Source organism: Primulina tabacum, chromosome 16 (assembly GCF_025594145.1).
Source record: "Primulina tabacum isolate GXHZ01 chromosome 16, ASM2559414v2, whole genome shotgun sequence".
In the NCBI taxonomy this organism is placed as follows: domain Eukaryota; kingdom Viridiplantae; phylum Streptophyta; class Magnoliopsida; order Lamiales; family Gesneriaceae; genus Primulina; species Primulina tabacum.
In genome coordinates, this window is record NC_134565.1 from 1,202,671 (window position 1) to 1,224,689 (window position 22,019).

General features: G+C 35.0%; 2 protein-coding genes across 9 annotated transcripts; both read left to right on the forward strand.

Annotated features, from left to right (window-relative positions):
* The first annotated feature begins 4,621 nt into the window (after positions 1-4,621).
* On the forward strand, positions 4,622-8,780 carry LOC142528609 (protein ROLLING AND ERECT LEAF 2-like). Of its 2 annotated transcripts, none has more exons than XM_075633672.1 (4): positions 4,622-6,016; positions 6,704-6,882; positions 7,480-7,703; positions 7,797-8,780. In XM_075633672.1, the coding sequence occupies exons 1-4, from the start codon at positions 4,999-5,001 to the stop codon at positions 8,584-8,586; spliced, it is 2,211 nt and encodes a 736-aa protein (XP_075489787.1). In that variant the 5' UTR covers positions 4,622-4,998; the 3' UTR covers positions 8,587-8,780. The 2 variants fall into 2 exon arrangements, with proteins under 2 accessions (XP_075489787.1, XP_075489788.1); XM_075633673.1 differs by having other exon boundaries at positions 4,624-6,016; positions 6,707-6,882.
* Positions 8,781-9,396: 616 nt separating this feature from the next.
* LOC142530158 (uncharacterized) lies at positions 9,397-11,391 on the forward strand. Of its 7 annotated transcripts, none has more exons than XR_012816041.1 (4): positions 9,398-10,150; positions 10,350-10,421; positions 10,679-10,775; positions 11,027-11,391. XR_012816041.1 is itself a non-coding variant. In XM_075635952.1 (3 exons), the coding sequence occupies exons 1-3, from the start codon at positions 9,563-9,565 to the stop codon at positions 11,039-11,041; spliced, it is 675 nt and encodes a 224-aa protein (XP_075492067.1). In that variant the 5' UTR covers positions 9,398-9,562; the 3' UTR covers positions 11,042-11,391. The 7 variants fall into 7 exon arrangements, 4 of the variants coding, with proteins under 4 accessions (XP_075492066.1, XP_075492067.1, XP_075492069.1 ...); XR_012816039.1 differs by having other exon boundaries at positions 9,399-10,150; positions 10,699-10,775; positions 10,934-11,391; XR_012816040.1 differs by having other exon boundaries at positions 9,399-10,150; positions 10,699-10,775.
* Positions 11,392-22,019: the final 10,628 nt, after the last annotated feature.

The following is a 22,019-nucleotide window of genomic DNA, read 5'->3' on the forward strand; positions in this document are numbered from 1 at the left end:
AGGTTTTACACCTTCAGGTGTAAGGACTATAGGTCCAAAAACATTACGTTTATTTAGCGAATCCAATTCAACCTGGATGGCTTCTTTCCATTTTATCCAATCCTGCCGATTTTTACATTCACCAAAAGATTTTGGTTCATGATCTTCATTATCATTTATGATGTCGATTGCCACATTATAAGAAAATATATCATCAATTTCTTCTATATCTTTTCGGTTCCATATTTTTTCAGTATTAATGTAATTGATAGAGATTTCATGATTCTCGTCAGTTTGTGGTTCTGACAGAATATTTTCATCATCATGTGTTTCTTCAGGAACACCATTCTCTATTTTGTGATCATCATGTGTTTCTTCAGGAACATCATTCTTTATTTTGTGATCATCGTGTTTCTCTATAAATTTTCTTTTTCGAGGATTTTTATCCTTGGAACCGACTGGCCTTCCACGCTTCAGGCGTTTAATGACATCATGAGTATCTTCAATTTGTTTCTTTGGAATTTCAATTCGAGCAGGGGCATTTGCAGCATGTATATATGATTTAGTTACCCCTTTTGTGTCAGCAAATGCATCTGGTATTTGATTGGCTATTCTTTGCAAGTGTACAATTTGTTGTACATCTTTTTCACATTGTTTTGTTCTTGGTTCCAGATGTAACAATGATGATACATGCCATGTAATTTCCTGTTCGGTATGTTTCTGTTCTCCCCCTAACATTGGGAAGATTTCCTCATTAAAATGGCAATCAGCAAAACGTGCTGTGAACACGTCGCCTGTTTGAGGTTCAAGATATCGAATGATTGATGGACTATCATAACCGATATAAATTCCAACCTTTCTTTGAGGTCCCATTTTCTTTCGTTGCGGTGGTGCAATAGGCACATACACCATACATCCAAAAATTCTCAGATGAGAAATGTCTGGTTCTTTACCAAATGCAAGCTGCAATGGGGAGTATTTATGATATGCACTTGGTCTGATGCGAATTAATGAAGCAGCGTGTAAAATTGCATGTCCCCATATAGAAATAGGGAGCTTTGTTTTCATAATCATTGGTCTAACAATCATTTGCAGACGTTTAATCAATGATTCAGCCAATCCATTCTGTGTATGTACATGAGCAACAGGCAACAATGATTCCCATAAACATACAATAATCATTGAAAGTTTGGGAAGTAAATTCACCAGCATTATCAAGTCTAATTTTCTTGATTGTATAATCGGGAAATTGATTACTCAATTTTATTATTTGAGCAAGTAATCTTGCAAATGCAACATTTCGAGTTGACAATAAACATACATGTGACCATCTGTTGGAGGCATCAATCAATACCATAAAGTATCTGAATGGTCCACATGGTGGATGGATTGGTCCACAAATATCACCCTGAATACGTTCAAGAAACATTGATGATTCAGTTTGGATTTTGGCTGGTGATGGTCTTATAATAAGTTTTCCAAGAGAACATGCTTTACATTGAAACTTATTATTCTGAAAGATCTTCTGGTCTTTTAGCGGATGACCATGTGTATTTTCTATAATTCTTCGCATCATTGTTGAACCAGGATGTCCCAATCGATCATGCCAATTGGTTAATATTGAAGAATTATCGACTACCATGTTTGATTCAATCGGACTTATATGTGTATAATGCAATCCAGTAGGGAGCATTGGTAGTTTTTCAATCACATATTTCTTTCCTGATTTATATGTGATAAGACACATATATTTCTTATTCCCTTCATTCATTGTTTGAGTATCATACCCATGGGAATATATATCATTAAAACTCAACAAATTTCTTTTCGATTGTGGTGAATATAAAGCATCATTGATAAAAAATTTTGTACCATTAGGTAACAAAAATTGTGCTTTACCACATCCTTTAATCAAGTCTACAGGACCTGATATTGTATTCACCGTTGTTTTTGTTGGTTTTAGTTCCAAGAAATATCTTTTATCTCGGAGGATAGTGTGCGTTGTACCACTATCGGGTATGCAAACTTCAGCTTTGCTCATAGCATTTTTCATTTTTTGAACTTCAAAAAAATATGCAATGAAATAAAATTACTGGCAATATATATTTAAATATAACACATATCATAATTATACAATAAAACATTATATAGATACATGAAAAATAAATTATTGTACATTTATATTCTACCACTATATTGTTCATTTTCAGAGAAATCATTGAGAAAATCTGCAGCATCAATATTGTTCATTTCTATCCCACCAACATATTGATCATTTCCAGAGAAATCATTCATAAAATCACCAGCATCAAAATGAGTTGAATCACTCAAATGGTCACTGCGTTCAGTGAAGTTGGTCTCCTTTTCTTTCCCCTTTAATGATTCTTTATAAAGTTTACAAAGGTGTTCAGGGGCTCGACAAATTTTGGACCAATGTCCTGGAGTACCACATCTGAAACAAGAACTTTCATATCTTTTTGAGTGATTCTCATTAACACTTGTATTCTCATGATGCCTTTTCTGTGGATGGTTTGGGACGCTCTTTTGAGATGAATTATAAAAATAACTATCTCTATTGTTTTCAAAACCACGGCCTCGACCACGACCACGGCCAATTCCACGTCCACGTCCACGTCCACGACCTCGACCTCAACCTCGACCAAAACCTTGTCTTTGAATTTGATTTTGGTTTCCAGGTTTAAATTTATTTTTACTTACAACATTTACTTCTGGAAATGCTGTTGATCTAGTGGGTCGGGACTGATGATTTCTCATTAATAGCTCGTTGTTTTTTTCCGCCACAAGAAGACAGGCGATGAGTTCAGAATATCTCGCAAATTCATGTACTCTATATTATTGCTGTAGAGTAATATTTGATGCATGAAACGTGGAAAATATTTTTTCAAGCATTTCCGATTCTGTGACCTCATGTCCACAAAATTTTAGCTGCGAGATTATTCGATACATCGCTGAATTATAATCGCTGACTTTCTTAAAATCTTGGAATCTTAACATATTCCATTCATCACGGGCGGTCGGAAGTATAACTTCCCTTATATGTTCAAATCTTTCTTTCAATCCTTTCCACAAAGCCATGAGATCTTTTTCAATTAAATATTCACATTTCAATCCTTCGTCGAGATGTCGACGCAAAAATATAATGGCTTTTGCCTTTTCTTGTGATGTCGATATGCCATTTTCTTTTATTGTCTCACTTAGACCCAATGACTCAAGATGCATTTCTACATCGAGAGTTCATGGCATATAATTTTTTCCCGTGATGTCGAGCGCAACAAATTCGAGCTTTGTCAAATTTGACATGGTGGTACTAAAAAAAATTACGATGCATTTTATTAGTTAATGAATATTGCAATACAAAGTAATGGATAAACAAAAAGTACAAGCATTTGTAAAAATAAAGAAAACACACGAGGAGGATATTCTCCGATAAATAAAAGACTCGTGAGTATGATAACCAAAATAATTAAAAATAACCTTGAGAAAGCCATCTTCTTTTTTCTACGAAAATTTAGTGAAGAATAATTTTTAGAGAAGAAGAGAAAGTTGGAGTGATTGAATGTGTTTATGAGATCATATTTATAGGGCAAAAACTAGCCGTTTTGTTACCGTTTATGACCGTTGGTGTATAAAAAAATAAAGGTATGTATTTGTATAATTTTATGGTAATAATATGGTGTATATAATATTAGACATATTTAAATAATTATGTATATCATATCATATTATTATAATGATGTGTCATAAGATATTTTATTTAAAAATCTTATAGGCTTTTATACTTGTCGTATCCCTTACCGGGAGTGTGGGATGTCGTCTTAACATCCTCCCAGGATTTATAACAAGTTTTTGAAAATTTTATTTTTATTATTTCTAATAACATTATATTATATATTAAATATATACACAATAAATAAATAACAGTAAAATAAATATTATTACTTTTGTTACCTTTTTCTTCTGTTTGGAGCTTGGAAAAATATGGAGGACTTTTAGAGCTTCGTGCTGATAAAGTGTTGTGAAAAAGTAAAAATTTATGGTAAAAAGTAAAAATCTCAAACTCTCAAAATTACCAAACTACACACTTTATAATATTTTTCTCTCTACACAATTCTAATTTTCTTCACAAATGAGAGATCTATTTATAGGAAATTTTTACAAATAATCCAAAAATAAAATACATCATTACCTACATCATTACACACTAATTTTCAATATTTACAACTCTTATTTTCAACATTCAAATATTCAACATTAAAATATTCAATACACACATTTTAAATATATTGATTTTGTTCTTCAATTCAACTCTTTCAACAAATAAAAATGATTGTATTTATTTATATTTTTATTAACATTATTAAATATTCTTAAATTTTAATATTTTATAATTATAAAAAAATTGTCTTTAAGTGATATTTAATTTTGTAATTTATCAAAACTAATTTTGAAAAACAAATTATGTGAAATACATCATAGATTAAGCTCCAAAAATATATTTTTTAAAAAATAAACAATTGTACTAAATTGAGCCATCTGTGTTATATCCCATATTGAGGATGACGTTTGTGGCAACGAATTCATGTTTTTCTTGTTTTTGTACCTTTTGACACGCAATGCCTTCCCAGCTGGTCGAGGCGGGCCCGCCGATGTCACAGGGCGGCGCCGCCGTGACGGTAACAACAGCGGCACCCAACGTAAAAATAAAAGTTACTGCCGAAGAATTCGATATTTTTTATTTTGCCATCTTCGACAAATTTTTATCAGCCGATATTATATTATATAGGTGAAAAGAGGAAATCCTAAATTCTTCATTCTTCCCCCTTTTCCCCTTCGTGTTCTTCACGCATCCTTGTAAACTTGTCGACAAATCTTATTTCTTCAGCATGAATACTTCTTGATACAGCCGAAAACCGGAATTTGAAAGGAAAAAGATCTCATCTTTATTCGTTGAATTATGAGTTGATTGGGTGGATTTGATTGATTGAGTTTGGGGTTTCAATGGGCTGCGCTGAATCAAAGATCGAGAACGAGGAAGCTGTGCTTCGATGCAGAGATCGTAAGCAATTCATGAAGCAGGCGGTGATCGCGCGGAACAAGTTCGCCGCTGCGCATTCAGCTCACGCCATGTCGTTGAAAAACTCCGGCGCGTCCCTCAGCGACTTTGCTCACGGAGAAGTTGTTTTTCCGTCCTCCGCCGCAGTTGACCCTTCGGCAGCATCGTCCAGTGGTGCCAGCGCCACTCCACACCCTATCCCGTACGATAACTTCCTTGTTCCTCCACCTCCCCTCCCCCCGTCATTTAGCACCGCCGCTCCTCTCCAACGTGCTAGTACCATGCCTGAGTTTTCGATTCCCCTGCCGGTGAATAAGCATTCCGATCCCATCATCGAGGAAGTAAATGATGAAGAGGATGATAAGGAAAGTGAAAGCAGTCATAGCTTGAGGCAACGGAGCAGCAAGAGTGGGAGAAGAGGAGTCCTTTCGTCTCCCGAGGTTATTGCTGGTGAGGTTATGCATCAGCCGCTGGAACATGAAGGTCATGAACAGCAGCAGCAGCAGCCGATTCCTCCTCCAGTTAATAAGGGGATGTCTCGGTGGGATTACTTCTTCTCAATGGAACACGTACCAGGTCCCACACTAGCAGAGGTGGAGGAGAATCACGTAGCGCAGGAAGAGATCGAACGAAAGATGGTCAACGAGAGCGCTAAACGAAGTGAAATGGATCGGGGAAAGAAAGGGGAGACGGTGGATGTGATGGAGAAGGTGAGTGAGTTTCCCCCGCATCTGCCACCGCCAGAAGAAGCACTGACTACAACGAAGGTTGTGAAGAAAGGGAAACAGGTGGTTGTTCTACCGCCAGGGAAAAAGAACAGCGGTGGGAGTAATTTGAACCTGGTGCAGATATTTGCTGATATGGATGATTGTTTCCTCAAGGCTTCAGAGAGTGCTCATGAGGTTTCTAGAATGCTGGAGGCAACTCGCTTGCATTACCATTCAAATTTTGCTGACAAGAGAGGTATATATATATTCATGTGAGCTTGTGTTTAATGGGTTTGGAAATGCAAAGATTTTACTTTGATCTCACGATTGTTGTAAAAATAGTTTTCTCCGATATGGTTGAGTATGAATCTTTATGAAAAAGAGGTCCGGAATCATTGCAGCATATTTTAATTAATCTAGAAGTACAAAGATTCAAATTTGATTTTTCACTTGTTCGGGGAGGAAGATTTATTCGCTCATTGTGAATCGTGTGTTAAAGTGTTGCTATTGTTTCCTAATCAAGGTGCATGATTATTAGAAGTCCAAAAGGCATGTGTTTAGGCTCAGGGCATAAAAACTCGGACCTTGTGCTTAGATGCAAACTGACGCCAAGCATTTAAATGAATCTTATAGCTCAATAGTGAAGCATTTAGCTTAGTAAATTTAAAGGTTAAGATACCCTCTAAGCATGATTGATAGATTAATGGATATTTTATTATCATTAAATATATGATGTGAATATTTGATTCACATATTCTAATGTTATAATACCCACTTTGTTCCTAAGCTCTACGGTACCCATACGTGCCCATTTATGGGATTCACACCTCTAACTACTATGATTTAGAACATTCTTTTGAGGATGATTCCTCAACACAACGTCTTTGATTAGTTGAGTTTGGATTAGCAATGGATTATTCGAGGGTTCTAAATCCTTGCGTAGCAGGTCATATTAATCATTCGGAGAGGGTCATGCGTGTCATCACATGGAATAGGTCATTCAAAGGTTTGCCCAACGAAAATGATGGTACAGAAGATTTTGACTCAGAAGAGCAAGAAACACATGCGACAGTTTTGGACAAAATGCTGGCATGGGAGAAAAAGCTTTATGATGAAGTGAAGGTATAGTCCGTTGTATCTCTAGTTTAACTGTGTCCTCTTTTAAAGATCATTCCTAATCTACCCAGATACTTAGTTATAAGTTCAGGCCCATTATTTTAAATTTTCTTGGAAATTCCAAAATTCCGACCGAAACTTCACGCGCATTGTTTTAAATTTTCTTCAAAATTCCTAATTTTGTGTTTCTTGACCTACTGAAACGAAATTCAACTTTCAAACTCTTTTTCAAAATATTCTTTGACATGTCATAGAATACAAACAGATGACAAGAACTTGCGTTGTTTCACTATTACTAAAACAGATAGTGGTTTATATGATTACAAAATGTTTACAAGATACATCACTAATCGCAAATATTATCAATTTTTTAGAGACTTGTTATAGTCATATATCTGTACATTTCCATGATTTTCCTAAATCGGAAACAAATATTTTGTACCCCTCAAAATTTATAAGAATAATACTGCTGAAATATGTATTGGAACTAATAATTAATACCTTGGTCCCATCTGTTACATGATTTTACCTCATGCTATGGCCTTTCCCAACACATTATCATCTGCGTTTGAGAACACTTCTATTGTCTGGTATTCTTAACAGGCAGGTGAGCAGATGAAACTCGAATATCAGAAAAAGGTTAAGCGGCTAAACAAGCTGAAGCAACATGGTTCGAACTTGGAAGCATTAGAGAGAATGAAAGCAGCTGTCAGCCATCTGCACACAAGATACATTGTTGACATGCAATCCATGGACTCCACTGTCTCCGAAATTAATCGCTTACGTGATGAACAGCTCTATCCCAAACTCGTCGCCCTTGTTGATGGGTGAGTTGCTAACGCACTACTATCACAAAATTAAATTTCTCCATTTACTTGTTTTGAATCGTATATTTCTTTTCATTTTGAGTGAATTACCAGGATGGCAGCAATGTGGGAGACGATGAGATCACAGCATGAAAGGAAATCCGAGATTGTACAAGCTTTAAGATTGCTTGGTGACTCACAATCTCCTAAAGAAACTAGTGACCACCACTTTGAGCGGACACACGAGTTAGTAGGTGTTATTCGAGAGTGGCATTCAAATATCGACGAATTGATGACCCAACAAAGAGAATACATTAAAGCTATCAACAGTTGGTTGAATCTAAACCTTATCCCCATCGACACAAACTTGAATGAGAAAGTCTCATCTCCTGGTCGATATCAAAATCCACCGATTCTGAAGCTTGTCCAAACGTGGAACGGTTATCTCGATAAATCTCATGACCAAGCAGCAAAAGCCGCCATTATGAATTTTGCTGCCACGATGGAAACCATATGGCTATACCAAAAAGATGAGATGGATTTTCGGAAAAGATGTGCAGATTCTAGGAAAGACCTTGTAAGAAAGAAGCAGGATTTTGAGAATTGGTATAACAAGTATATGCAGAAGAGAACACCCCCGGATGAAATGGATCCGGACAGGACGCAGGACAAAGATCTCTATGCTGAACGTAAATTAATTGTGGAATCGGCGGAACATAAATTAGAAAACGAAGAGGAAGCTTACTTGAAGCATTGTGTTCAAGTTAGACAGAAATCTCTGAATAGTCTGAAAAGCCAACTGCCTGCACTTTTTCAGGCACTGTCCGATTTTTCTCTCGCTTGCTCGGATATGTACGATAACTTGAGGTCCATCGCGCAGCGGCAGAACAGGAACGAGGCGTGATGGAATGCAAGACTTTTTCCACTTGTATTATTTGTTTAAATTCTTCTGTGTATTTTATATGTATCATTTTGCTGTGAAGTAGAGGTAGGACTAGCGAAAGTACATTGTTCTCTTGTTCATGCATGTAAGTAGTTAAGATATGTATGGAAATAAAAGGTGGCAACCATATACATTTTACTTTTGTTGAGTTCGTATTTAATTTTTCTTTTTAGTACTTGTTTTACCAAAGATGTAGAAGGATAAATTAGAAAGAAATAAACAAAATGCTCAGCCAATGCTAATCACATGTTTTGAATCTCATCACTGCATGAATCTCTAATCAAGCTCACATGAATCTCTAATCTAATCTCAACTCTCTCTCAAATCACTTCATGATGGACTTAATTTTAACTATACTTCATTGAGGACTACAAACAGGAATCAACATTGAACTGAATACCATTCGTTTTTCGTATTAAATTCGAGCTCGAATTCTCACTTCGCTATATAAAGACTTGATCTTTTACAATATCTAGCACAAGGAGAAGGCGTATACCTCATGATAACTTAACCGAAATCAAGTCCATTCACATTAAATTGTCCGCAATTGAATTTGTTGAGCTTCAAGAATCCAGCAAGGCCTTTGAAGACTTGATATGTATGACAAAAAAAATGGTAAGCTTAAAAAATATAATGCAAATTATACATGTGTATGTAAACGTGTCACGACAAAACGCGTTTTAGCAAATAAAATATAGGAAACTTGTCACGACATAACACGATCACGTGGCTTTTTTTTCCCCTTGAATATCATGTCATTTATTTATCTAAGGCTCGACATTGTACAAATTCGGAATTCTCCCAGTTATAATTTTTCCATCTCTGCTTGTTCCGAATTCTTAAGCGTAAGTAGCACCTTAAACAACACGAGTTTAGTTCAATCGGGGGAAATTGCAGAAACGCGAACTGTAGAGAACGTTCATTCCGGCAAACCTGAATGGCGGAATCGAAACACGACGATATGTCGTTGTTCCACCAGCCTCTCCTCTCCGAGAGCCATCCCCAATCATCCCAATACGTCGAAGTACTGCCTCCATGCCCTCCGGCATACCACCGAGGTCTCCTCCGTAAATCATGCCGCTTCGGTATAATCTCCTGCTCCGTCGTATTCATCTTCCTCGTCGCTGCCTTGGTCCTCCTGTGGCCGTCCAAACCCAAGCTCTCCATTGTCCACCTTAGCCTCAATGGCCTCAGCTTCCATGCGGTCCCCGAAATCTCACTCGACGTGAAGCTGAACCTCACCGTTCGAGTCAGGAACCGGGATTTCTACTCCATCGACTACGATTGGGTGAATGTCACCATCGGGTACCGGGGACAGAACCTGGGGAATGCGACTTCGGAGGGCGGACGAGTAGAGGCACGTAGCTCTTCGTACGTGAACGCCACGCTCGATCTGGACGCGGTGAAGATTTTGAGCAATGTGGTTCTGTTGGTGGAGGATGTGGCGGAAGGTGAGATCACTTTCGACACAGAATCGAAGATTGGCGGAAAGCTCAGACTTTCCTTCCTTGACTTGCCTCTCAAGGTATAATTTTGTATTTCTTGGAAAGTTTACATTTTTCATTAGTATCGTTAAGGTTAAGGTATAATATGTTATTATTCAATGCTACCATTAATGGACAATAACCTAGTCGACGACATGGTCTTGTTATCACTATCCCATTCGGAGAATCAATTCCGAGATTATCTGTCAAGAGATTCACTTCACAGTTTATTGTTTACAGGCGACAATATCGTGCGAAGTCGTTGCAAATACGAGCAACCAAACAATTAATTCGCAGAATTGCTATCCTGAGGTAGATCGACTTCAGCTCTTTACTGGTTTCATAATGTTCCCATTGATCATCCTATTGTTGGGGCAAATGTAGGATATAGGGCATGTAATTCTTGATATTTACTGTTAAATTTCAAATCTATCATGCACCAAACTTCGCAATACGACTGATGTGGTAACCGGCTCACGATTCCTATGAGCGACCTTTGTTGTGTCAACAGATTTATTTCTTACACCATTATGTCGAATCATTCTTTGCCTCGTGTTTGTTTTTTTGAGTAATCTCCATTCCTTGACAGCCTTAGTGCACGGGAGATCGTGCTACCGAGACCAGGGGTAGTATGGCGTTGGCGTAAATGTTTTTGACAGGTTTCAGGTGTGTTTCCACGACCTCCCACCAAAATTTCAGGGAAAATATTTACCTCAATGTAACAAACAGACGCTGTAAAGTTCAAACTATTTATATCATACTTGGAAGTTGGAAACGAGCACTTTATTGATCATATTTGTTAGATTTGTACGACTGCATCATAGCAAATAAAATCAAGGAACTTCAGTTTTCTCTTGTCAATATCAAGAACGCTAGCGTCTCTGCCTCCTGACCCACTGATACTCTCCATGATGCAGCCTGCACCGGAATGATCCTGGATGGCTCGTCAGCGAACACAGGCATGTGATTATTTTCTCTCAGTCTCTGCTGGCTCTCTCGGCCAATTGGACACCTCTATCAACCCTCGGAGGCGATGCCAATGGAGTTATCGATAGCTGGTTGGGACTAGTCTTGTGGTAATTAAGCACCCGACAAATATGCACTTGTGTAACACATCTTTTTGTGGTACAAAAATTTTCTTGTCCCAATAAGAAAAGGGAGATTATTGGGGTTGTGTAGGAAGGACGTAAAGCAATAGAAGGTGGGAGGAGAAGAAAAAGTACGAGTGTGATTCAATAGTTGGGATTTTCATTAAAAGTCTGCACGAATTTTCCCTTCACATAAAAAGAAAAAAATTGTAATATAAATATATATATATGTGTGTGTTTTAAACTATTTCTTTTGATTTTCAAAAATAATAAAAAACATCAACCTTATTTTAAATAATTAAATACAATTATTTACTAAAAACATTTTCTATTTTTCAGTCCTGGTCTCCGTTCCTCGATCGCAATTCGAATAATCCTTAAAAATGCATTTTAATGCATTTAAGTAAACTACTGTAAAATCATATAAACATAATAAATTTAGGCAATTAAAACAATTTAATTTGCTATTTATTCGTTTTCCTAATATTTACATGCAGTTGGATTACGTCGTCTTAATTTTCGATCATATCGCTTTTATATATTGTAATTTTATTTTATTAGTGTAATTAAATATTAATTGAATTTGTTCAAAAATTCTAAGATGCACAATAAATTTTTTTTTTCCAAGGAGCTTTAAGTTGAGCAGCAGAGATTGATGTTGTGGGCCAGTTAAGCATATGGATCGAATATTGTGGGCCTACGAGCCCAAATGGTCGTACACAAAGTAGACGTGTCATATCCAAAACAAAATAAATCAAGAACTCCACCTAGTCTACCGACAAGAAATAGGAGGTGACTCCAAAAAAATACAGGGGGATCAATGGATGACTTCAATAATTTAAAATTCTGCACAACTTGCAACTAAAACTAGAGATTGTATTTTGATAGATCGAATGTATTTTTTTTGTTGTTGTTGTTTATATAGGACTCGGGAAAAATATATTTCTATTGAGAAAAAAATTGTCAAACGACTTAGAAATAATAAATTTATCAAGGGACCCAAGAATTATAAAAAAGAATATATAGGACTCGGCCTTGACCGGAGACAGATGTGACAAACGTAGTAAGAGTCATTGAACAGAATACCATCCCTTTCAGTTTGGGAGCTCATTTGGTGGAGGAAATTAGTGCATGTTCACAAGGCAAGTGTGCACTTGTTCGACATTGTTCACGTCAAGCTATTCAAGAACACCAAAGGATTTAGATTTCATCGATGCGATTGCATTGAGAATCAATTTTGTTGTAAAACCACACTTTCTGCCAAGTTGATGTTATGTGCCTTTCCTAGAAAAACACTTAATGGGTAAGAGATTTAATGTCTTTTTCTTTTTTCCTTCTCTAGTTTTTGCAACGGAATTGGGTAAAGATGGATCAGAAGAATTGTGGGATGGCCACTGATACCCCGGGATGTACCGGGTCAGGGATAATGCCCGGGATGTCCCGGGCCTTGAAAGCCGGGCCATTGGTGGTGTCCCGGTCATGAGGATGGATTATTCCCGGGTCAATAAGATGATAATCTGAGTAGAAATTTGGATCTCCAATTGCCCGGGACGTTGGGAGTATGACTTGACATGCAGAATTAGTAGAGAGGCCAGTCGAAAGGCCGGGCCGTTGAACACCCGGAACTTAACCGACCCGGGCTATTGGATGCCCTGGCTCTCATGTGAATTCCCGAGAGGAATTCTACCCAGGACACTTCGATAAACGTGCCACATTTAATAACGCCAACAAAGTAGGGTGTGTACGGCCGACCTATCTCTGACACCAATGCAAGTGGTTGACAAAATCAGGTAGGCTGGATGTGACTAGTATGAGATTTGACATGTCAGATTAAATAGGGTATAATTAGCTGCCTTACTATAATTAATGTTCAACACAAAGAACAAGGTCATCATTACATCTCTTACTATAAATATCAGGTTCACTATTTGCATTTACTCTCTATTTAGATATTAAGTATACTCATTTATTGTGCATTTACTACTCACCTTCCACACCAATCTCACAACCATCATTTGGTTACATTGGTTTTTTGCTCGAGTTTTTTACTGACTTAAGCGTCGGAGTGGTCACGCCGGATACCCTTCCGGCGCCCATTCACGTGGTTACTCTCTTGGTTGCAGATTCTCTCATCTATCCCAGGAAGTAAGCTTTTGATCCAGACGTCTAGCTCTTATTTCTCCTAACATCTTGATAGCAGATCTGGTGGGGCATCCGACCCGGCTCATCCATTTCGCCCGGATCACATCAGCCACCAAATCCAACGCAGGGAAAAAAAATGTTTTGGGTACATTTTTGTAGTTTACTTATCGGATGTGCCTGTTTGACTCTTTAACCAAAAACTATATAATTTACTCATAAAAGTAAGTGAAAGTGCACCATTTTCTTTCGGATCTTGTCATTTTTTGACATTTTTAGGGATCTTCGAAGCTAATCTAACATAGTATAATTAGAAGAATTATATTTCTTCTACCAGTCGCTCTTGGAATCCGATATATAGAGTACAAAAAATTAGAGATCATATAAATATATATATATATATATATAGATTCTTTTGGTCACTTATAAAAATTCATGGTGTTTTATAATAATTTTTGTATAAAAGTGATGTGATCATTTAAACTTGTACAAGATTCAGATCAGTGAATTGAATGTATAATTAAATAAAATAAAATATATTTAGTTAATTCAAATAGTACTTTAATACAAAAGGAGTTATTATAAACTGTTCATGTTGCTTAATAAATCAAAATCTTTAAAAACTATACATTATATTTTCCCAAAATTTGAACTTGTATTGTCACATTGAAAACTTGCCATTCCCATGCAACACTAGTGTCCTTTTTAGCCAAAAGAATATTTCACATAGCAAGATTTGATAATCCACAGGCTACTTTATACTTTTTGAAACAAAATTTGACTAAACGCACATGACGAAATTTTCCAAACCAAAATTTTACATGCCATTCATTAATTCCATCGATATAAAATTCAATGCAAGGAATATATGAGAGTAGCCTTTATTTTATATTCAATATTAATATGTTTAAAACTATGTAATTCACCCTTTTATATAAATTAAATAGGGTGACCGACAATTTTGGTTCTTAAATTACATATTTTTTTAAATTTTTGCCAAGTTATCAGTTAAATTAATATTTTAGTCCACTGACTTACATCGCTTTCAATTTAAATCATTTTCATCGTAATGCTGACGTGACATTGGATACCTCAGTAGTATCTGACGCCATCATTTTTTTCTAGTGTCATGTCAGCATTAGCAGACATCATGTCAGAATTCAGGTGAAAAATAACTAAAATTGATATAAAATTCAAGTTAGTGTAATAAGAAATCATACATTGATTGATAACGTGATCAAAAATGAAAAATGTGTAATTTACTAGACAAAAATATGTTATTATCCCATCTAAATATTACAAAATTAATTAGATACAATTAAAATTTTGGGTTCGATTCATTTGTACGTGGACCATGTTGTGCACATAAACCAAGAAATATGACTAATCAAAATATCAATATGGAAGAGAAAAACCCTATCATGATCCAATTATAAATAGGCGGATCCAAGTTTTATCTCCAGTCTCTACCTAAAAACACACAAACACAGTGTTTCTCTTCAATGGATCAAGAAACATGGGATTTCTTCGCCACCAATGGCGAACATATATGCTGGCCAAGAAGCCGCTCCATTCGGAAGTATGACCGGTTCGTGTCGTATAATTTGCCGGTAACAAGATCAAAAACTGCTCCGATTTGGATGCAGTTGTGGAAGAAGATCAAGAAAGAGAAGAACAGAATGTTCCAATGTTCAAACTCAATGAAACTCACGTATGATCCTCACTCTTATTCCCAGAATTTCGACGAGGGTCCGATCTGGGCCGATCCCGATGATCTGTCTCGTTCATTTTCAGCTCGTTTCGCTGTTCCATCGAGGATCTTTTAGAAGAACGGATTGATGGTCTGATTATACATACAAAGAGGAGAAAATTTTAATATCTTATTTCATTTTACTATGTTTTTAGCATCATTTTCTTGTATTTTGTTTAGACTTTAGTTTCTAGTTACTGTTCAGAATTTATAAATCAAATATGATCTTTGGCTTATGGGACATCATGAATCTGAAGATCATCAGCAAATCAAGTCAGGTTGTTGAAAAAATGAAAGGGGTGTCAATATAATTCAACGTTTTGATTTGATATTTATATTTTGGCATTCTTTTCATCATTTTCTCTTTATGATTGACATGATCTTTTTTGTCTTCATTTCCAAGTAAAGTTAGATGCTTGCGACATTTCTTTTTCTTGATTTCTTTGCAGCATAATGTCAACTTTTCCCTGTTTTTGATGTGGAAAATAGTCAAAAGGAATACACATTATCTTTTCAGTTCTCATTTTATAATATATATAATACTATAAAATAAAGTTTAAATTGTTGAGTTTAGTTCATTTAAAATTCGAGTTTGGTGAAGAGAAAATTATATTTTTTGGTCTTCTGTATTATCAAATATTTTTTGGTAATTCTAGTCATTTTTTTAGATGTGGTAGTGATGTGGCACTGATGTGGTGTCAACATCACGTTGAACTCACATCACCACTCCCGACAAAAAAAATTAAAATTATTAGAAAATGAAAGATACGAGACTAAGATTGAAATTTGATAATATATATGAACAAAATCGCAAATAGATAAATGTATAAGAATAAAAATACAGTTTTAAAAAATTCAAGTTAATTCAGTGCATTTTATCATGAGTATTAATTTTATCTTTTTAAAATGAGAAACCACAACCATTTTATTTCCTCACACTAGTTATACATTTATTATGTGAATGTATATATTAAATAACTAATAGAGTTCAACAGCAGGCAAATATTAACTTTTAAGGACCATGATCTATTATTTAATTTATAATTTATTCTTACAAGTGAATAAATTCTGCGGCATTAATATTAATTTGACTAACTAGTTTAGCTGAATTAATTTAGTTAATAGCCTACGTAACGGTCAAAAAAATTATATTATTTGTTTTATTTTCTTAGGTCCATATTTCGGCTAGCTAGTTAAAAATTTAATTAAAGTTATGGTTGGTTATTTAAACCTAGGCTACGTTTAGGACAGCCGGTAGGGGATTGTTTCACATTGTCCATGCAGGCAGTGCCTGCACAGGCAATGAACGACCCGGATCATTCCACATGAGTGATCCGGGCCCACCTCCATGTAAAAAAAATTTGACTTGGAAAAATCCGAGCCGTTAGATCGACCCTTGCGGGCACTGCCAGCAGGGGTAGGGTCGAGTAAACCGCCGGTAGGTATACACATTTATGCTATAATTATCGATATATTTTTCTCAACAATCAGATCTTCCGTCAATGTTTTCATAATTAAAGATACATACATGGTTTTATGATAAAATTATAATGTCCCGAAAAATTTAAATATCAATCTACACTGCATGATATTTATTTTATTATTTGAAATAATTTATTTGTGAATAAATTTTAAATTAAAGATTTTGATGTTTTAAATGCGATGGAGTATCGAGAAAACCCTCAATTCTTCCTCCAAACTCACGTGAAATGTAAAGCAGCAGAAAAAAAAAGTAGGGCTATGGTTAGGGATTCCAAGAGGCTCGAAATTTTCATCCTTCCGTTGATTTTGATCGTGCTCGGACACCATTTAACCATCGGAGTCATCATTGAGTGATTTCATGTTTGAAATTTCAAGTAAATTTAAAGTTTGAATAATAATTATGTCTCATGAACGTGAGAGTGTTTTTTGGCTCTCTTCATATTCTTGAGTTAGTTGTGAACATGATTGTAAAAATGTGTTTTGATTTTTCATATTCTTGAGTTAATTGAAAACTTTTGGCTCTTCATATTCTTGAATTAATTGGAAGATTAATTGAGTTGATTAATTTTGCATGATTTTTTGTGTGTATTTTGAAGCTTATAAATAGTGTATTCATTTCCTCATTCCATATATACATACATAAAATTGAATTTTACAAACACTCAAGATCTCTTTCAAACATTCTCTTGTATTTCATATTGTTAGCCTTTTATTTTGCTTCCGTTAAATTTTGATGATAAATTGAAAATATGTTTTCGATTTGCCGGTGTAGTTACTTCGTGCTAAGTTGTTGCAAGGTTTCGCTGTTGTGTGTTCTGGGAAATAGTTGTCCGTCGAGATCCTCGAAGCACCGTCGAAAATGACAAATCTCTTTTAGGAAACTGTACTTCATACAGGTCTCGGTTTGATTTATTATTTTCTTGTTGTTCATTTATATACGATATTCATACTTTCAATAGTATGTTCATTTTTTTATTAGTGCTTTATCTGTATCTTTACAAGATTGATTTTGTTCACTGCTTCTAAATTTTGTTATTAGCAATTAGGCCAACAAAATTAAAACATATTTTGTTATACTCATTACATAGTTTCTTGAAGATATGGCTTCTTAAATGAACGTGCAAAGGGAAATTGTCCCTCATGTCACTGCTCATGTGATGCCTCAAGTCATTTCTTTTGCCCCACGTACTGCTGCAATTGATGTGTCTACTAGCCACGGCGAAAAACCAAATAAGTTCATTGGAGTGAACTTCAAATTTTGGCAGCAGAAAATGCTATCTTACTTGACGACGCACAACCTGCCCAGATTTCTACCTGAGGATGCTCCTAAACTCAAAAATGGTGAAGGAGATATTGAATTCGTCAGTGTTCTGGAGGAATGGAATCATTCTGATTTCAAATGCCAAAATTATATACTGAATGGATTGGCCGATTCGCTCTAGAATATTTTGCGAAAATAAAATAGCTAAAGAGCTATGGGAATCCCTTGACAGAAAGTACAAAACCAAGGATGTTGGGGCCAAGAAGTTTCTTGTAGGCCGCTCTCAGGATTTTAAAATAGTGGATTCTACGCCGGTTATCAGTAAAGTTCAAGAAATCCAAATGATTCTTCACGAGATTCAAGCTGAGGGGATGACTTTGAGCGAAACTTTTCAAGTGGATGCTATTGTTGAGAAGCTACCACCAGTTTGAAAGGATTTTAAAAACTATTTGAAACACAAGCAAAAAGAGATGAATGTTGAACAGCTCATTGTTCGACTTCGCATCGAGGAAGACAAAAAGTGTTCTGAAAGACGATTGTTTTCTCCAGTTGCTGCTAAGACAAATGTTGTCGAGCATGACCAAAGCTCGAAAAGGATAAACTTTTCTCCTTCAAACAAAACGAAATAGTGAACCACTTCATCTAATTTACAATGATATATGTGATTTAAAATGTGTGTAAACACGTGCTAAGGTTGCAATACCTACTCTGAAGAAAGTAAAGATATGACCAAAAACTTTTGATTGAATTTTCATTGGATATGCTCAAAACAGTAGCGCTTATCGTTTTCTTATACATGAATATTAAATACCCGGTATTCACAAGAATACGATAACGGAATCTAGAAATGCTTAATTCTTTGAACATACACTTTCATGCAAATCTAATGAAGAACCAAGTTCTTCCAAGAGATTATATGAGACAATTGAAAAAAAAAACAAGATGTTAACCATCAGGTTGAATCTAGATGGAGTAAGAGAGCTAGAACAGAGAAATCTTTTGATCTGGCTTTCATCACGTTCATGATGGAGAGTGAACCTCAAAACTTCAATGAAGCAACAAATTCATCTGAGGGGACTCAATGGACAGATGCTATCAATTTCGAAATAGAATCCATTTCACAAAACCATACATGAGAATTAGTGGATCTTCCACCAGGAAGCAAACCACTAGGCTGTAAATGGTTTTCAAACGGAAAATGAAACTATTAAGCCATAATTGGTAATCAAGGGTTACAATCAATTTGAAGAGCTTGATTAATTTGATAATTATTCTCTTGTAATGAGAATAACATCTATTCGTGTGATACTTGCAATTGCCTCCTTGCGGAATATTGAAATACACTAAATTGATATAAAGACACCTTTTCTAAATAGAGATTTGGAAGAGAAAATTTACATGGAACAGCCTGATGGATTTTCTGCGACTGAGCAAGAAAATAAGGTCTGTAAACTTGTGAAGTCTCTCTATGACTTAAAACAAGCGCCAAAGCAATGTCATGAAAATTTTGATAAAGCCATGATGCAAAGTGGATTTAAATTCAATGAATGCGACAATTGTGTATACGTAAAGAACACTAAAAATGGTTATGTCATTTTATGTCTTTACATAGATGACATATTTATCATTGGTAGCAATGATAAAATATTTAAATCCACCAAGAAATTGTTAAACTGAAGATTCGACATGAAAAATTGGGCTTAGCCGATGTGATCTTTAGAATTAAAATTCATAGAACATCAGAAAGGCTAGTTCTAAGTCAGTCACATTATGTGGACAAAATACTTGAGAAATTCAATAAGGATGACTCTGAAGTATTGGCTAGAACCCCGATAGATACAAGTCAACATCTGTCAAAAAATCGAGGTGAGAGTATCTATTTAATTAGAATACTCTCGAGTCATTGGAAGTATGATGTATTTAATGAGTTGTATAAGACCAGACATAGCCTATACAGTAATAAAATTGAGTAGATTTGCGAGTAATTCAGTGTTGAACACTGGAAATAAATTTAATTCTAAATTTTTAATATTTGAGTATCATGTGTAAATTTTAAAGTTTTGGATAGCATGCGAAAATGTTAATTTTTGGCAGACTGTACGTGAAATAATTGAGGATATGTTTTTTAAGATTTTTAATGATTTGTGATGAAGTTATGATTGATAATATGGGCTTTAGTAGTCGGCCTTCGGATCGGTGCTGCTCTGCCAACTTGACTGATTACGAGCTCTAGACGTCATCTTTCGGGTCGGTGCTGCTTTGCCACCATTACAGGCTCTGGGCATTGGCCTTCGGGTCGGTGCTGTTATGTCAAACTTGGATTCTCGTATGCTTTATCAAGAGACTATGACTGTAGACGTTTCCGAGCCACATTTCATGAAAGTTATTTTGAGTATTTTTATTTGAGCATTTGAGGTAGAGAAAGATTTGATGGAAAAAGTTGAGTATTTGATTGTTATATATTTTCAAAAAAGAGTTGAGTCTATATTTTTTTTAAAGAGAGAAGGGAAGAAAATGTATTTTTATATGTTAAAATTTGAGGAAAAATGCATTTTAATATGTTGAAGTTTTGAGAAAAAATATTTAATGGATGTCTTGATTTTATTATATGATACTTGTTATTTACGGAAGAACTTGTCGAGCCTTTAAGTTCACTAGTCTTCATCGATACAGGTGAGCAATACTAACGTTGTGCTAGTTGGCAAGGATGAGCAGTTTGTGATAGAGCACACTATCCGAACCATTCTATTTTCCGGAAAAAAAAAACTGATCTTTTTTAATTGTTTGATCAGTCATGAAAAAAATTTATGCTAAAGTTTCAATTATTTTGTTGGTCAGACTGAGAGGATATGTTGATGAGTATTATTTATTTTTGACTACTGATGATATGTTATTTTAGTCATAGTGCATACTATTTTTCGTCAAATATGTTGCTGAATTTTTTATGAGTTTGGATGGCAAGTTTTTGATATTTTATGCAAAATTCTTAATGTATAAAGATTGTAAGTTTTGGGCCACTATGTTTATAAAAAAAAATTCCCCGTAATTTTAAGAAAAATTTTAGGATGTTTAAAAAATAATAGAGTTAGCTTATCATCGACTGAAATAATTATTTATATCTCAAAATCATTAGATCATGTATGTCTTTTGTTTTAATAGAAGCTCACATCATGAATTCATATTCTTAGGCTAAAATTTCATCATGTTATAGGGAAATTAAAGAAACATTACAGGTGTAGAAAAAAATCCAAAATAATAGTCATATCAAATAATTAAGTAAGATTTACATAGATTAATACTTTTTTTTTTGTCTTTTTTCTATATAAAATATATTTAGATATGGTGTGCTTATTTTGATTTTTTTTAAAAAAATTAACTTTATAAAGTATACTAACTTCTGTAATATGTATGATTTCTACAATGACAAGAACCACAAGATTACAAGAATTTTCTAATTGGTCAAACATTGAATATAATTATTAATGTTAACCAAACCTCTTTTATGTTAAATTGTTTATAATTTAATGGAGGTGATAAATCATGCTGCCATAATTGAATTTAAGCATGTGAAATAATGAAATTATCATATTCATGTTAATTTACAATCTTAGTCTATTAATGTGCACTTTTTTTCAATCTTGATTTTTCTTATCGGAATGCTAATGTGTCGTCAATTCAGCAGTTTAGATGATAAATCATGATTTTTCGATGTTATGTCAGTATTCCAATGAAAAAAATTTAAATTGAAAAAAATATAAATTAATACAATTAAGACCGTGAATCGACGATAACACGAGAAAGAAAAATGAAAAACATGTCAGATCAAAAAATATTTTTTCCTTTATTTTTATACATGGACCATTGAAATCCGTCACTTTTAGCATTTACATAATTTTCGTTCAAACTCCCTATATTGGTCCCCATTTGATACACACTCAAGCTTTCCATACCATTCCATTCTAATCTACGGGCTTCCCTACCATCAAACTAGCCTAATTAATGCCTCAATCTTTAGGGTTTTGCAAAGTCAAAAAGAAGAAGCAAGTGGCATGAAATTTGATCGAAGCAAGTGGCATGAAATTTGATCGTATATATAGCTGTCTCTTGCGTGTGGGCTTTAGATATTTGGGAGTAAGTCTTTTGTGAGACGGTCTCACGAATCTTTATATGTGAGACTGGTCAATCCTATC